At 39.0% G+C, this 17,580-nt stretch overlaps 1 protein-coding gene across 3 annotated transcripts in view; it reads left to right on the forward strand.

Annotated features, from left to right (window-relative positions):
- The window catches only part of LOC145344747 (frizzled-3), a 117,775-nt gene that overhangs the window by 58,721 nt on the left and 41,474 nt on the right, over positions 1 to 17,580 (forward strand). For all 3 annotated transcript variants that reach the window (XM_080191860.1, XM_080191862.1, XM_080191861.1), the window contains one exon: positions 13,950 to 14,146. In XM_080191860.1, the coding sequence (XP_080047986.1) occupies positions 13,950 to 14,146 (197 nt within the window). The remainder of the gene's footprint in view (positions 1 to 13,949; positions 14,147 to 17,580) is intronic.

A 17,580-nucleotide genomic window follows, 5' to 3' on the forward strand; every position in this document is an offset into this window, starting at 1 on the left:
CCAAAATTCTTTGGACTGGTTTCTGCAGATATGAAGCCAAGAGTTGGCATAATTGGGTATTTCTCCGACTGAGGCAAACCTCGAAAGCTTGTGAGTTTACTATCAAATAAATCGGTTGGACTTAAACCTGGTGTTGTCAGACTTCTTACTGTATTTCTCCGATTGGCAGGCAGCGACTAGTGTCAGTAACAAAGGCAATTCACTGTGCAGACAAGAAGACCACCGCCAGGTCCTGGAACCTGTGACCTGAACATGTTCACATTTGGATCGTCTGATTAAGCAGCTTTTAATTGAAATGCCATTACTGATGCTGATGATCTTCCATTGGTCACGCTATCTCCACGTAGGCCAATTGAATCACTATTTTAGGTGAATGAATTATTGACCTGCATTAATTTATTGAAAACTTCTTATGAGTAGTCTGTCCAAATTTGAAATATTTTCTTACTGTGTTGTGAAATTCAAACTGATTTGCACCCAGCCCAAAAGGTTTACAAATATTACTGTTAAGATGTTTGATTTTGTGAAATGATCCTCTAAACATTGTTGTATTACAGAAAGCATCACTTATTCCAAAATTTGGTATGCATACTTACAAATCCAAATTTAGACCTATTTTTGAATGTAAATTTTATGATTTTAGGATGCCTGTGTTCTTCTGAGCACTAACATTTCCTCATCTTTCACCATTTTAAAAATTTTCACACCTCTATTTTTCTTCTGAAAGTTAATAACTTCACACTCTCCCACATCATGTTGCACCTGCAATGTTGCCCATATGCCTATACTGCTTTGTAGCCTCTTTGTGTCCCCCTTAAAGCTTACTTCCCCACCTAACTTTTTGCATTGTCAGAAATTTTGGATACCATTCATGTGGTCCCTCATCTAAGTCATTGATTTAGGTTGCAAAAAGCTGAGACCCAAGAGTCGACCCTTGCAGTATCCCACTAGTTACACTGTGTCAACCTAGAAATGGTCCACTCTGTTTTTAATCCATTAACCAAACCTCATTATCCCATCGCATGAGTCCGAATTTTGTGTGGTAATCTCTTCTGTGACAACTTATTGGATATCTTCTGAAAATCCAAATTCAGTACAACTACTAGTTTTCTCTTATCCTGCTAATGTGATGTTAGTGTATCTTTAAAAATTTTTTAAAATTTATATTCCCAGTCTTAGGTGATGTCATTGTTGGGAGGAGGAAAAAAAACTACGGGCAGGTTAAGTGACAGGGATTTCAGTTTGGGGAGTTGTAGTGTTAACAGCATCAAGCTGAAAGAGCAGCCTCTCTTTCCTGTTTTTTTTCCTTTAGAAATACTCTTGCTTTTCTGAAGGGTGAAAATCTGCTGTTGTGGGCTGGACCAGAGTCCCTCTAATGTTTAGGGAAGCTGTCTTGTCTTCAAATTGTTCTGAGGTTCAGAAACATTTGACTGCAGAATTCAACTAACAACCTCAATCCCAGTATCATGTGAACCTTAGTCTGTGCTGTGTTGAACCTGTTTAAGGGAGTTGTTTATGGAGGTTGGTTTGATTGGGGCAGCTTGTATATATTCATTAAGGGTTATACATTATAGTGGTTGTTTCTGTTGTCCACAATTGATCAAAGTTTTTGCTCATTTTCATACCATATATGTTGACCATATTCTGAAATAAACTTTGTTTGATAAAAGTTCTCTAGTGAGTCTTTTAAATCCCACCTAAAGTGGAACGTATCATGCTTATCCTAGCTAAATTCAGGACATAAAACTTATGAATCAAGCAGGCTTCATAAAACACTTTGGAATTTCTAACCTGAACCATGACAACCTGCTCAGAAAAACCATGATTTAAACATGAATTCATAAATCTATGCTGCTGCTCCCCAAACATACAATTTTCTAAATGCTCTAATAATAGGTCCTAGCATTTTCCCTATTATTGGTAGGAAACTATAGACCAGTCAGCCTGTTTTCTCTTTCCCTTCTTCTTGAATTGTGACTTTCAGTTCATTACTTCCGATTTATGGCAATTCTTCTAGAATCTAGGGAATTCTGGAAAATCAAAATCATTGCATCTACTCTCTCCTTGCTACCTTTTTTCTCCTGTTCTTACCACTTGCAGTTGGCATATTTTGAAAGCATTTCACAGGTTGGTACTCAACTTGTTTGACCATGTTACGTACGCATCTCTCTTTGTCAGCAAGTCTTGGAGCTGGAGTCAAGCTGGGAGTTTCTGGCTCAGAGGCAGATGCTAATCATTGTGCCACAAGATCTCTGGTACTTTGGTGAATCACTTTGAATAAAATGGGAAGAAACTAACGCATAAGGGACCCTTTATCAGAGCTTATGGGCTTTTTTATTTGTGATGAATGAATGCAGCAGATGCATCTTTCTGAGCGTGAGGTCACACATGGATGTGTAACACAACCAAACTCTCATTACCACTATCAAACACCAATCCAATTCAACCCTGAAGAGAGATTGAAGAGCCAAGAGTGTTCACTCTGGATGAGAGAGGCTCGAGGATGAGGTTGTTGAAAAATCTTGAAGGTACAGATACATTGTACCATGAAAATTCATTTTGAGATTTCCATTAACTCTAACCGGAAGGTTCTGGTTTAGCTTATAGGGAAGGCAAGTGGGAAGTTTTAAATTTAATGATTTGGGAGATAGTGAATGTGGTTGAAGAGGTAGACATTGTACCAAAATTTGAGGAATAATTAGGTTTTTGAGGCACTGGATGTTTGAGAAGCTTAGGTTCTGGAAATGGTTGGACTGCAGTGCTTCCAATTCCTGTATTTGCTATGCTCCTAGATTCTGTGTTTTTTTTTTAGTTTTTGCCTATTCCATAGTGAGAGTTTGGTTGTTTCACATTCAGGTGCTGTCAGAAAGAAAAGTTAATGTATCTGTGCATTCATTCATTCATCACAACCCATGAGCTCTTGTGAAATGCTCCAAATGTGTTACTTTCTTTCTATTTCATGTAATAACCGATTCATCAAAGCCCTTCACATCAAAAACAAATTGATTTTCCAATACTTTGCTATCTAAAGCCTGCAATGTACATTTCATTTCAATTGGTGTGAAACCTCTTTCATACGCTGCTTTTCAAGGTAGCACCTGTTTTTCTGCATGGTTCAACATTATTACCTCATCATCATCATATTTCTGATTCACCTGGGAACGGAAAGAACTATTCTGGGATTAGCATGGTATTATAAGTATGTGTGATTAGTGATTTGTGTGCAATTTTTAAATGGCAAAATCATGTTTTCTCTCAATATTTGAAATTTGTGGAAGTAACTAATTACCAGGAAGACAAATATGTTAAATGAGGTTACAAACCACATAAATGCAGGCTTAAATATGCAAAGTGCATTCTTGTGCCTCTTAGGCATCTGTCTGTGAAGACATGAGTATCACTGAAGCATAAGTGATCAAAGTTCTGAATAGAACGTCAGTTAATAGATGGTAATTCTCATCTCTACATCTCAATAGAATACACTCTTAATATGGCCCAAATCTCTGTCTTTATCCATCTTAAACTTTACTCAGTCTAACTGAAGATGAGCCGTTCATAAGATATAGGAGCAGAATTAGGCCATTTGGCCCAACAAGTCCACTCTGCCATTCGATCATGGCTGATATGCTCCTTCTCCCCATTTTTCAGCCTTCTCATAACCTTTCAACCCGTTACCAATTTAAAATCTTTCCAACTCCTCAAGTTTACTCACTGTCCCAGCATCACCACACACTGGGGTAGTGAATTCCACAGATTCACAATCTTTTGGGAGAAGTAGTTTCTCTTCAACTCTGTTTTAAATTTGCTACCTCTTATCCTAAGACTCTGACCTCTTATCTTAGAATGCCCCACCAATGGAAGCATCCGCCCCAGTTTATCTATACCTTCTACCATCTTGAATACCTCAATGTGATCTGCCCTTATTCTTCTAAATTCCAGAGAGTATAGCCTAAAACGACTCTCTGCAGATGTTGCTAGACCTGATGAGTTTATCCAGCAGTTTTATTTTTATTTCCAGATTTCCATCCATTATTTTGTTTATATAAGCCTACTTGTGACACTAATAAACATTGCAATGAAGTTACACTGAGAATCCCCTCGTCGCCACGCTCTGGTGCCTTTTTGGGTCCACTAAGGGAGAATTTAGCATGTCTTTCAAACTGTAGGAGGAAACCCAGGCAGACTCCACACAGACAGCAAACCAAGCCAGGAATCGAACTCATGTCCCAGGAACTGTGAGGCAGCAGAGTGCTAACCACTGTGCCACCCATGGTTTTTATCCATTGAATTGTAATTTTTCTCAGAAAATGAACAAAATAAAAAGTTTATCCACCTTTTTCAGCTTTTATTTTGGAGCAAAATGTATCCCTCCAGTCCTAAAAAGTTCTCTAATCCATGTTAAAAATCAAAATGTTGGTCACAATAAAGTAGTGGACCTAATTTTAAATGGATGAGATTGTTGAGTGTAATCTAAAATCAGAAGTTAATAAACTGGAATTCTAGGTTGTAAAACGGGATATGACATGTTCCATTACTACAAGTAGCCCCGAAGATAAATGAGGTGATGTATGCAATGGAATGAGATTGAAATATCAGGGGAATCGAGGGAGCAGCGCTCAAACTTGGATGGAAATTTGCGACTAGTAGTTCATGTTTCGTTTAGCTGCTGCTGCTTAATCCAGGCAGTTCAAGGCCTGAAATGGAATCTGCCTCCAAGGGTTTAAATTTAAGAGCTGCGACAGCTCATGAGATCCACAGAAAAATATCCAATTCCAGTACTGTCTAGTCCTTATTACCTTCAACAGCAGGAGCATACTGCTCACCTGTCTTCCCTTGCTGTGGATTTATTTTCATCTGTACTTAAATAGGCAGTCCAAATCATTCAGTTACTCGTGCATACATTCCTTCCATCATGTACTGCTGACTGCAAATCTCCTGTAATTATAACATGTATTTATAAGAATTGTGCAGACAACTGTAGGATGAAGAGTAGAATGTGTTCTTTACAACTGTGGGGTTAAGCATGGAACATTTGGATTCTAATTTAAACAAAAACAGAAAATGCTGGAAAATCTCAGCAGGTCTGATAGCATCTGTGGGGAGTGAATAGAGCCAACGTTTCGAGTCTAGATGACCCTTCGTAGCTTTTAGGGTAATTTAAAACTTGTTCTCTATTTCTTCTAATTTTTTCTCTAGTATTTATTGTTCTGCATCAGTGTTAACATACAAAAATAAGGAATTTTTTTTTTAAACTTTATTCCAATCCAATCAAGTCAAATTAAACCCAATTCAGAGTCCCAACAAGTTGGGACATTCCCGATCCAAGCTGACAAGACAGGGCTCTCACCTCCTGTCTTGGGCTTGATCTACATGATCCAAGCTGACTGGAGTAGGTGTAGCTCCTCCTCCAGGGCTTGATCTTATTTGCATCTTAGCCAAATGGCCGAGATGCCGCTTTAAAAAATTGCTTCAAATGAAGCTGAAATGTAACCCAATGACTTCAACCAAGTGCAGCATGTCGATACTACACTTGATCTTAGCCAAAAGGCCGTTAACATACAAAAATAAGGAATTGTTGCTGGAGCAGACATCTCAACCTTTCAAACCTGCTTTGCCTTTCATGACTGAGTTTCTGCCTCATCTCCATTCAGAGCCAATGCCCTTGTTCTGCCTTCTCACCGCCCCATATCCTTGGATTTCTTGAGACCAGAAATCCGCCCATCTCAGCTTGAATCTATTCAGTGATGGAACATTCACAACCATGTGGAGGAGAGAATTCCAAGATCCATTTCCTTATATCTAGATTTTTGCTTTGGGAAGGAAGGAATGAATCACTGGAAGCTTTTTTCAGTAACTGATTACTAACAGATTAGATGATGTCACTTGATGAATGTGCAAGGAAGTTCTGTTTTCCTCCTATTTAATTTGCAGACAAAGAACATGCAATTCTGTCAGAGTTGGAGAGTCTTTTGAAATTCAAATGAGTTGTACAAGACATTGATTCCCCTTTTTCCCTGCCCCCTTCCTTTCTGCAGCAGAAGCAACTGTCCTGACCTCGATTGTGCTGCTTTGTATTTTAATTAAATGAGTGGGGGGCCACCCCATGTGGCATTAATTTCTGCAGAGGAGGAGAGACAGGGCCCACAGGAGGTGAGGCACTACAAAGGATGGCATTCCTGAGTGGAGAAAGGGTGTTTCAGCACTTGAAACCATTCTGCAGGGCTGGGATTTACATATTTCTTCGTCTGCACCACAGCTGCAATGCGACCAGTAGACTTGCCTCTGTGATTTGCAGATTAGTTAATGCCATGGAGTCAAAGGATGTCATGGTTAAAATAACTGCTATCAAGTTAGTGGTAACAGTATCTTTTGTTCAGGGTGTGCAGTACATTGCAGTTGTCAAAAATGATTAATATTTTGCTTAATTCCTCTAAAAGTTTCCTGTGGATAAGCATACCCCTTAGATCCTTGATGACAGTCACTTTGGTGCTGAAGATTTGATTACAAAAGTGTTCTGATGATTCGGTCTTCATCAGGGCCTCTTTTAGAAATCAAATTGCAAAGAACTTCCTGTATTTCTTCCAGCATATAAGAAATCTACTGTTGAAATTTGGCAAAGAAAAGCTCATAATTATCTAATGCTTCTTCTGTAATGAAATTTTTAATCACTCTTCCAACGCTGACAGGACTTGACTATCATCAAATGTAACATCCTTTGCAGTGGTCTCTTGCTGCCCATCTCTGCTTTACGTGTGCAGTTGCTGTGCATTAGATTTAAAGAATGGAGTTGGTGGGTTCCTTGGGGTCTGCCTCCATGAGAAATGAACTAACATCAGCGAAGTGAATACAACCTTACTAGCCTCAGCTAGCATTTAACCCACAGGACACTTTTAAAACAATCCTCCAATAGTGCTGCTGTCATTTGTAAACGAGTCTGACGCTGGACTCTGTGTTTACGTTGCCAAACGCACCTTGTTTATCTCGGGGCACAATTGCACATCTCCATTTTCATGGGAAGCCTAAGACTTTGACCTGTCATTCAAACTATAAAAGTGCAACTTACATAGCATTTTTAATATACAAAACATTTCTAGGTACTTCATGTACACATATTCAAATATAAAGGCACTTAAATTCCTATAATCATTAAACAGTCATATGTTAGCAGCAGCATCTAATCATTTAAAAGAAATACAAGGATTCAAGATAATGGTAGGTTGAAATGTTTTTCTTGACATCTGGCAAAAAATGTGTTTTATTCTGTTTAAAGTATTTACAGAGTGCTTTCCCTGAGAATACAGGATTTGGAAAAAAATGAGATTGAACCTTTCTTTTCTCGTGAGGTAAAGTCACTGTTGTCCCATAGGCTGATCTCCCCTTTGAGGGGGAGAGCTGATTGGTGTGATTTTAACCTGAGGGTCACCGCACCTCAGGCGAGGAGCAAGGTGGAAAGGTGGGCCTTTTGTGAATTACCTCAGTCAGTACAGGATATTAACCTGTGCTGGTAGCATCACTAACCTGCCATCCAGCCAACTGAGTTAACCAACCCTCCTTAGTATGTACGTTTCCACAGATGTCAGCAGCTGTTACCTGACCCAGATATTCCCTGTGAACCTAGCAAGTGAGCACTGCTGGGATATTAACATGATGTGGGTATGCCGGCGTTGGACTGGCGTAAACACAGTAAAAAGTCTGACAACACCAGGTTTTAGTCCAACCTATTTATTTGATAATATCAAATTTGATATTTGATAATTATTTTTGATAATTATCAAATAATATTTAATTATCAAATAATCAGATAATTATCAAATAATCAAATAATATTATCAATAATATTTGATAATTATCAAATAAATAGGTTGGACTAAAACCTGGTGTTGTCAGACTTTTTACTGGGATATTAACAATCAGGAACATGACAGCTGATTCTGACACTACGACACACCAGCACCCACACATACACTTGACAGCAGAGATCACTTTGGAATGGGTACCCTAGTGAGGGGAGAAAGCTAATTTCATTATTCAGGTAGACAGCTCGCTGGTGAAAGGTAACTGCTACTCAGGCTTAATATCTGTGGCTTCAGAATGGTTTCCACAATGAAAAATTTAGCATAATTGTCATTTTTTAAAAGAAACAAGAGTCTTTGTAACCATTCCAATTTACATTAAATTTTTGGGCAAAGAAATGTATTGCGATCCATCAGCCCATCCATCCTTAACACATTGTGTCAGAGTTTGCACAAGCTTGTACTAAAATTTCTTAAAATTATACAGCACAGAAGGAGGCCATTTAGCCCATCATGCCTGAGAGAGCCCTTGCAGGTCAGATGATCTACACCGATTATTGCAAATTTTACTTCAAGTTCATTTATTTATTAGTCACAAGTAGGCTTACATTAACACTGCAATGGAGTTGCTGTGAAAATCTCCTGGTAGCCACACTCTGGCGTCTGTTCAGGTACTCTAAGGTACTCTAAGGCATGGCCAATGAACCTAACCAGAAAAATCTTTTGCACTGTGGGAGGAAACCGGAGCACATGGAGGAAACCCACACAGACACGGGCAGAACGTGCAAACTGCACATAAAGACCCAAATTGGGAATCCAAATGGTATTGGGAGACAGCAATGCTATTCAGGTCCTGATGAATTGAGTAACTCCGTCAGTTGTTGATGTGTTTGCTTTGATTTTTTTTGTGCAAATCCTCACCTTCTGATGTCAGATGTTGGAAACAGGAGGAAATTTTAGTCTGAAGCTCAAATTGTAAGGAAACTGCAGTTATTTGCAATGTGCATAAAAACACTCGAGGATCAGACAATGCTGGAGCTCCAATTTGAATAACGACTCAAAATGGCCTCAACAACAAACAAGACTGAGTCCTCTGGTCTGAATAACAATCAACCTGTCAATGTCTTCCCCATATTTACTTAATACCAATTAAACTGCCTATTCCAGACACATCCTGAGGATGATTCCTTTTGTAACAGCTTGTTTAAAGAAGACTTTCTGCTGAAGTTACTTTGGCGGAATGAAATTTGCATGAGAAACTTTACCCCCAGTACTTCAGCAGCTGAATAGTGCTTTGCATTTTTAGATGGTTCAATATTCCCATCTTTGTAATTCAGTGCATCTTCTGACTTGCTGCTGTGATTCTACAAAAGATTCACTATTTGAATTACCTATACCTTTCTCCTCCATTTGAATTGCTTCCGTTTTGAATGGCTGATGTGCATATCTTATTGACATTTGATTATCTGAACAGCAAAATGAGAACTATGGAAGTGAACCAATCAAGCATCTTTTCAAAAATAATCTCATAAATTTCATTAATTTCCTCAACAATATTCTAAGAAAAACCAGGACATAACTAGCCTGGAAAAACAAAAGACCTGGTTTGCTTTAATACTGCATGCACTGACTGGATTCATGATCATAGTTGACAAATGTAGTTTCTTTTAAAAGGCATACTTGTACTGAACTAGCTTAGGGAAAAAGATTGCAAGGGGAAAAATCCTAATTGGTGAATAAAGATTTTTAAACCATTAGACGTTAAGACACTGACAGAACTACCAGCATTGAGTTAAATGTCTTTAAAATGCGTTTATAAGCTAACAAGAAAGCAGTTTACACACACATGAAATGCAGTAATAGATTTAAACAAATGATTATGATTTAAAAACACATGCTGATATTTTGAACATGTTAATGTATTTTTAAGAATCATTGCTGACTTTAGCCAAGGGCAGATTGCCGCAAAGCATCATGGTAAAGGGCATTAGGAGAAAGCCGTGTTCTAAGGGAAAATTCAAGCCTTTGAAGTATGCAAGATTTATCAGCAGAGTTTTTAATGGGGAGAACATTCGGAACTCTTACTCAAATTTCACGAAAAGGGTTTATTCACTGTTCAGATAAGATGGATGCATGCTCAGACCTGGAGTCATGTGTCTGGTTTGGCAGTAACCTAAGGTTGCTAGGCAAAAGTCCAACAGATTTATTTATTAAACCTGTTTATTATTATTATTAATTTATTATTAAATAAACCTGTTAGGCTTTAACCTCGCGTTGTGAGACTTCTTACTGTGTTTACCCCAGTCCAATGCCAGCATCTCCACATCATTACTAGGCAACACAGGAAGTTTGGTTAGCCAAGACAGGAGTTAGCTTCTGGATTCTATGGACTCATGAAATGCCATTATGCCAGAAGGTGAGATGAGATTGGTTAAAGAATATGACAGGTATTATTATTGATTTATGTATATTGAACTTGATTGATTTAAAGCTAATGAAAGGCAGGAGTTACTGATGAGGAAACCTATAATTAATTTGTTTTGAATTGTATATGTCTGAGTTCATTGGCAAGGTCTAGCTGATCTATGTTTGGAGGAGGCCTGACCCTTTTGGTGATTTCTCCTAGCAGCTGCTGGTTAAATAAAAGTTACGTCTTTAAACTGAGACACTGGTTTTGTGAGCCTAGTATTGTCTGAATTTTCAGCGATACCCAGTCACCTTGCAAACCCCGTCAACAGAGATGTTAGTCAGGTATCTTGCGTTACATCAGGGTGGATTCTCGACTGATAGCCTCATGCTTTGCTGAGAGACCAGTCCTATAGGCACCATTGGTGCTGCCAATCTCCAAGTACCCTACCTCCTCCTCTTATTGCAACCACTAAATTCTGAATCAGTGCCTTCATTATTTTCAGTTATTAGGTGTCGGCGAAGCAGTATCATTCAGAGAGATTAAAATTAATTCAAAAAACAGAGTTTTGTCCAAATACAGTACTGTAGACATCTTCACTTCCATTTATATCCTCCACATTTTTTAAAATGCTGTATTTATTTCAGTTGTAATTATTACACCTGCATCACAACCATTCAGATGAATAACAGTACATGTTAAATTTAAGATGCAAGTGGAGCACAAAATTGCCAACTTCGTGATAAGTCTAATACCCTAGAAATAAAGTTTAAACTGATGGCATCCTAAGCCAGTGAATCTGGGATTTAATGATATTAAGAGGCCTATTGAAATGCTTTCCTTTAGAATTTTTTTAAGAAATAACATATTTTAGTTGCAATTTTTATTGAAAGTGAGATTAAGGTTTTAAATTAAATCATTTGACAGATCTTAGGATTTAGAGAACTACAGTTTGTATTTATACAGCTTTTAACATAGTCAAACATCCCATGGCACTTCATAAGACCGCTGCCAAACAAAATTTGAGACATAGCTACATGAGAGGACATATTGTCAAAAGCTCCTTTCCCATCTCTAACCTCTTTCCATATCCACAGTGGCACAGTGTTAGCACTGTTGCCTCAGCACCAGGGACCTGAGTTTGATTCCTGGCTTGGGTCACTGTCTGTGTGGAGTTTGCATGTTCTCCCTGCGTTTGTGTGGGTTTCCTCTGGGTGCTCCAGTTTCCTCCCATAGTCCAGGTTAGGTGCATTGGTCATGCTAAATTCTCCCTCAGTTTACCCGAACAGGTGCCAGAGTGTGGTGAGTATGGGATTTTCACAGTTACTTCATTGCGGTGTTAATGTAAACCTACTGGTGACACTAATAATTAAATTTAAGCTGAATTAACTTAAGTTCTTTAAATGTTCCATTGCCTCCCAAATCTGCGCCTGTCTTTCTCAGAACTGTGTGTTTAATTCCCTCCAATTGGGTATCTGCCCTTGCACAAATCAAAGTCACAAATGATATCTAATGTTACTCTGATAAAGGTAAACCAGCTCTCCTTGTCTTCCTTCGTCTCTCTACAGTCATTGATGTGGTTGATCACAGTAAGCTCCTACGATGCCTCTCTGTCATTCGTGAAACAGCACTCACCTAGTTCCATTTTCTTCTATCCAATTACAGTCAGAGATTCATTGACAATGCCTTCTCCTTTTGATCAGCAGTTGCCATTCCTCACCTTTTGCTTGGGCAGGTGTTTGGCTTTCCATGTTACTGAAAGTTGCTTCAAACAGTTCTTCACAAAGTATCCTGTGTAGCGCAGTGTGGTGCATTTCTGATTGCAATTGTAAATGCGCCTAGTTTGGGGGCGTTTAAGAGATCCGTGGATAGGTTTATGGATGGTAAGGGTTTGGTTTAGGTTAGAGGGTCATTGTTTTTTAACTGGTCGGCGCAACATCATGGGCCGAAGGGCCTGTTCTGCACTGTAATGTTCTATATTCTATGTTCTAAAGCAAAGTAAAATACCATGTCACAGTGCGCATAAAAGATTCCATTCCATTACTTTAGAGAACAGCTGGGAAGTTCTCTTCGATGCCTTGGTCAGTGTTTATCCTTCAGTCAACATCACTAAAACAGATTATCCAGCCTTTTATCTTATTGCAGTTTATGGGACTTGGGACAATGTGTTGTTCTTCAGTAAGGTATTGTTGGCAACCCAAATGTTATGCTTCAGTCCTCAGAGTGGATTTTTGTCCATTGTGATGATAAGAAATGTATTTATATCATGTTTCTTGAGAAGGATATGCTTTGAAGTCAGCCCTGTTTATATGGTGCTGATGCTGAGAATGCAGGAGAAGAATTGATCCTAGATAATGGTGTGTTTGTTTTAAACTGAGCTGATGCATTTTTTTATATCTTTGGTTTTTGTCTAGTTCTTCAGAGTAGGATTCAATTAGGTTGATTATCAAGAGACAGTCATATGAATTGGCGGAGCTCAGTTACAGGAAAAAATAGGTTAGCTTCTGCAGTAGATGTCTTTCTTTCTGGAGGCAGTTGTTTTGGAGCTTTCAGTAGACAGGTGTATCTCTGTTTTATCTCTACCCCCTCCCTCACTCCCCTCCCCCCTCCCTCTCTTTCTCCCCCCACCTCCCACTGTGTCCCCTCTTCTGCCTTCAGGAATTTTGCTTAAATTGGAACTGAGAGAGATAGGTTAGAAGCCAAAAATTTAAGAATTGTATCATGTCATGTTTAAGTATCTCGATTATTAAAATTTAAGCATTTGCAATATTTAAAGAATATTGTTAAATAAAGTTTATTTTGATAAAAGCTTCCTGATACATTAATAGAATTACACCTGGAGTGAAACACCTTATGCTCGCACTAATGCCAAAATCCAAAAAATTATTGAAGTCTAGTCTAATATCATATTGAACTGGAGGTTTCTGATATGGCCCCTAACACCATAAACACTTACTTTGTGGTCTGGATATCCCTGTTCATTAACATCTCAGCAGTGTGCGTAATCCAGGCTTTGGTGATGTATATGCCCAATGTACCATCTCCTGCAGTATGACATGGCTGAGTAACTGACACAATAAGAAGTCTCACAACATCAGATTAAAGTCCAACATCCAAATAAACCTGTTGGACTTTAACCTTGTGTTGGTGAGACTTCTTACTGTGTTTACCCCAGTCCAACGCCGGCATCTCCGCATCATAACTGACACAAGACAGCCCTATTAATGTTCGAATATATCATCTCATTTAAGTCCCTTTTCATATTTTTCTCCTTCCTTCCTGTACTCCACTCCGCAAAGTACTTCCAGATTTGTTTCTCAAAATGAAACTTCTTTGAACTGGGGAGGGAGAAATAAAACATCTTTATCAAAGTTTGTAAACATAAACAATAGTGTAGCACTTGGCATGGAAGTGATTCTGATTCTTGAGTTAGATTTGGCTGAGTCACCTATCCCTGTTTAGCCTGCTGGGAAGTAATTATGTTGTCCATGTAGTACAACGTAACTATTATTGATGTGTTGAAAGTTTGGAGCAATGGGGAGGATTGGACTTGAATGAGCTTGGACCAAAATATTTGTCCAGTCAAAGATCTTGAATTGGGTTGATCTCTGGCTAAACCATATTGCAGTAATGAGATGACGAATGAATTTCAATTTTCTTTTGACCATGACTGATCATTCTAATTGAATTTGACAGCTTGGGTTTCTAAATAGAACACTAACCTTACATTTATGCTTTTCTTCTTTCAGCCATTCCATCCGCTTGTAAACTTGGAATGTTCCCGGGACCTACAGCCATTCCTGTGTGCGATGTATGCCCCAATTTGCACGGAATATGGACGGATTACACTGCCGTGTCGTAAGCTATGTCAGCGAGCATATGTGGAGTGCCATAATCTGATGGAGATGTTTGGAGTCATGTGGCCAGAGGAGATGGAGTGTATAAAGTAAGAAAGCAACCTAACCCTCTGAGCCAGCAAGGTGGTGAGAAAAGCATCCCGGAAAATGCTGGAAATACCCAGCAAATCAGTCATATTCTTAGAGAGAAAGATACGTAATGTTATCACAATTGAGTAAAAGACGTTGCTCAAAATAGTCACTTCCTTTCTCTTCCAAGTGTTGACTGACCTGTGGGCATTTAAAGTATTTTCTGTGCATTTCAGATTTATAACATTCTGCAGCTTTGTCATGAGACCCCTGTTATCCTGCTTAATGTGCAAAAACATACACCCTTCTCTATGATGCTCATCAAATTATATATATATATATCTGAACAGCCACTACATTTGGGATGTGTACACATTATAATGTCTATCCAAAACTGCTTTTCCATACTTTGCAACTGGTGATTGTAGTCAGTTTGAATGCAAGTATATTGAGACCTTTTTCTTTCGACTGGAAAAGTGTTTGTGTTCACTAATGAGTGGGGAGAAAGGCTGAGTCAAACAGCTGTGTTGCTAAAATTGCTGGCTGCGTACCCCATTGGCAGGTTTCCCGCCAATGTGCGGCGACGTTCCCACTGACAGCAGTTGGACAAGAGAATCCCATCGCTAGCAAACAATGTTATATCTCCCACCAGCGGGAACACATGGCTGGGAAGTTGGAGAATCTCACCCATTGTTTCTGACCTGTGACTATAAAGTAGAAAGATTAAGAGCTACCACTTAGCTTGCATTAAATTTCTGATGACATTTACAGAGCAATTGAGGCACATTTCTCTTTTAATCATTGTTTGTAAAGCACTTTGGTTGTGAAAAAATGCTATATACATATAAAGCTCTTTCTTTTATTGATCCCTACCTAGAGCAATGACCCATTCAGGGCACCTAAATACCACCCAACTATCTGACTGTCAAATTTTGCGGATACCACTGTAATGGATACGCAATTGCATCCAACTTCAACTACTTTAAAACTATCTGAGCTTATGGTATTCCTGCAACCAGTGAGAGTGAATACTTCCAGTCTGGGCTCTGTTTAAACAGGTTTCATGGGTAAATGAGCAGTGTTTCATTCTTCTGCTCTACTGCTGCTTTGGTAAAAGGTGTAAGAAAACTGTCTCTGGACTTTTACGTTGACTTGCAATGCTCTTGATTCATTAGAGTTGCTATCACAAGTTCTTTTGGTCATGTGTCAAGTATATCGTATTGTTTCACCTAGGAGTTCTGTGTGAATGTCCAGCATTTGATATTTTTAAAGTTCCAAATCAAGCACTTTGTTTTTCCTTTCTATATCTAGGTTTCCATTCCCATGCCAGTATATACTTGACCACCCTCAATCAGTAACCCGCAAAGATTTGCTGTTGTTCGTAAGATATAGGAGCAGAATTAGGTCATTCGGCCCATCAAGTCTGCACCACCATTTGCTCATGGCTGAATGGCTCCTCATTCCCATTTTGCTGCTATCTCCCCATAACTCTTCAACCCATTACCTATTAAAAAGTTGTCTAATTCCTTCTTAGATTTACTGACTGTCCCAGCATCCACTGCACTTTGGAGTAGCAAATTCTGCAGATTCACAACCCTTTGGGAGTAGTTTCTCCTCAACTCTGTTTTAAATTTTCTATCCCTTATCCTGAGTCTATGACCTCTCATCCTAGAATGCCCCACAAGAGGAAGCATCTGCTCCACTTCTACGTTTTCCATACCTTTTATCATCTTGTATACCTCAATTTGATCTCCCCTCATTTTTCTAAATTCCAGAGTATAGGCCTGAACTGTTCAATCTCTCTTCACACGACAAACCCTGCATCTCTGGAATCAATCTAGTGAATCTCCTTTGAACTGCCTCCAATGCCACAATATCTTTCCTCAAATAAGGGGACCAAAACTGTGCACAATATTCCAGGTGTGGTCTCACCAATGCCTTGTATTGTTGCAACAATACTTCCTTACCTTTATATTCTATTCCTTTAGCTATAAATGCCAACATTCCATTCACTTCCTTTATTATCTGCTGTACCTGCCTGCTAGTTTTCTGTGACTCATGAACAAGGCTACCCAGATCCCTCTGTACCGGAGCACCCAAAGTGTCTCCCTCATTTAGATACTAAGTTGCCTTTCCATTTTTCCAACCAAAATGCATGCCCTCACATTTATCCATATTAAACTCCATCTGCCACATTTTGGCCCACTCTCCTAACCTATCTATATCCTTTTGTAAGGTTCTTATTTCCTCATTACAACTCATTGTCCCACCTATTTTCGTATCATCTTTAAATTTGGCTATAGAGCCTTCTATCCATGTATCCAATTCATTAAGATAGATTGTAAATAGCTGGGGCCCAAGGACTGAACCTTGTGGCACCCCACTAGTTACTTCTTGCTATCCAAAAAAAAAACATGTATCCCAATTGTCTTCTGCCCATCAGCCAGTCACCTATCCAAGATAATAAATTACCCTTAATCCCTTGTGGTCTAATCTTGTGAATTAACCTTTTGTGCGGCACCTTATCAAACGCCTTCTGGAGTCTAGATATACTACATCTACAGGATCCCAATTATCCACTTTGCTTGTTACATCCTCGAAGAACTTAAGCAAATTAGTCAAATGTGATTTGCCTTTCATAAAACCATGCTGACTTTGACGGATAGCATTTTGACTTTCCAAATGTTCTGATATTGCTTCTTTGATAACTAATTCTAACACTTTCCCAACAACAGATGTTAAACTAACTGGTCTGTAATTTCCCACATTTTGATCCCTCCCTTTTTAAATAAGGGCATTACATTAGTTTTTTCCAGTTTGCTGGAATCTTTCGTGTGTCCAGGGAATTTTAGAATATTATAACAAATGGATCCATTATCTCCACTGCCACTTCCTTTAATACCCTGGAATGTAGGCCATCAGGCCCAAGAGACCTACCTTTATTTGTAAGTTTATTTATTAGTGTCACATGTAAGCTTACATTAACACTGCAACGAAGTTACTGTGAAAATCCCCTAGTCGCCACACTCCAGCATCTGTTTGGGTACACTGAGAGAGAATTTAGCATGGTCAATGCACCGAACCAGCAAGTCTTTCAGACTGGGAGGAAACCCACGCAGACACAGGGAGAACGTGCAGTCTCCGCACAGGCAGTGACCAAGCTGGGAATCGAACCCAGATCCCTGGAGTTGTGAGGCAGCAGTGCTAACCACTGTGCCATTGCCCTCCATCCCAATAGATTGCTGAGTACCTTCTCCCTATCGATGTTGATTGTTCCAAGTTCTACTCTTTCTATTACCTCTGACTTGCCCATTCCTGGTACAAGTGTCCTCCACTGTGAAAACTGAGGCAAAGTATTAATTTAATATCTCTACCGTTTCAGTATTCTCCACTATTAACTGTCTGGTTTCATCTTCCAAGAAACCAATATTCACCCTAGTGATTCTCTCCCCTT

Source organism: Carcharhinus amblyrhynchos, chromosome 7 (assembly GCF_965287045.1).
Source record: "Carcharhinus amblyrhynchos chromosome 7, sCarAmb.v2.hapA, whole genome shotgun sequence".
Lineage (NCBI taxonomy): Eukaryota > Metazoa > Chordata > Chondrichthyes > Carcharhiniformes > Carcharhinidae > Carcharhinus > Carcharhinus amblyrhynchos.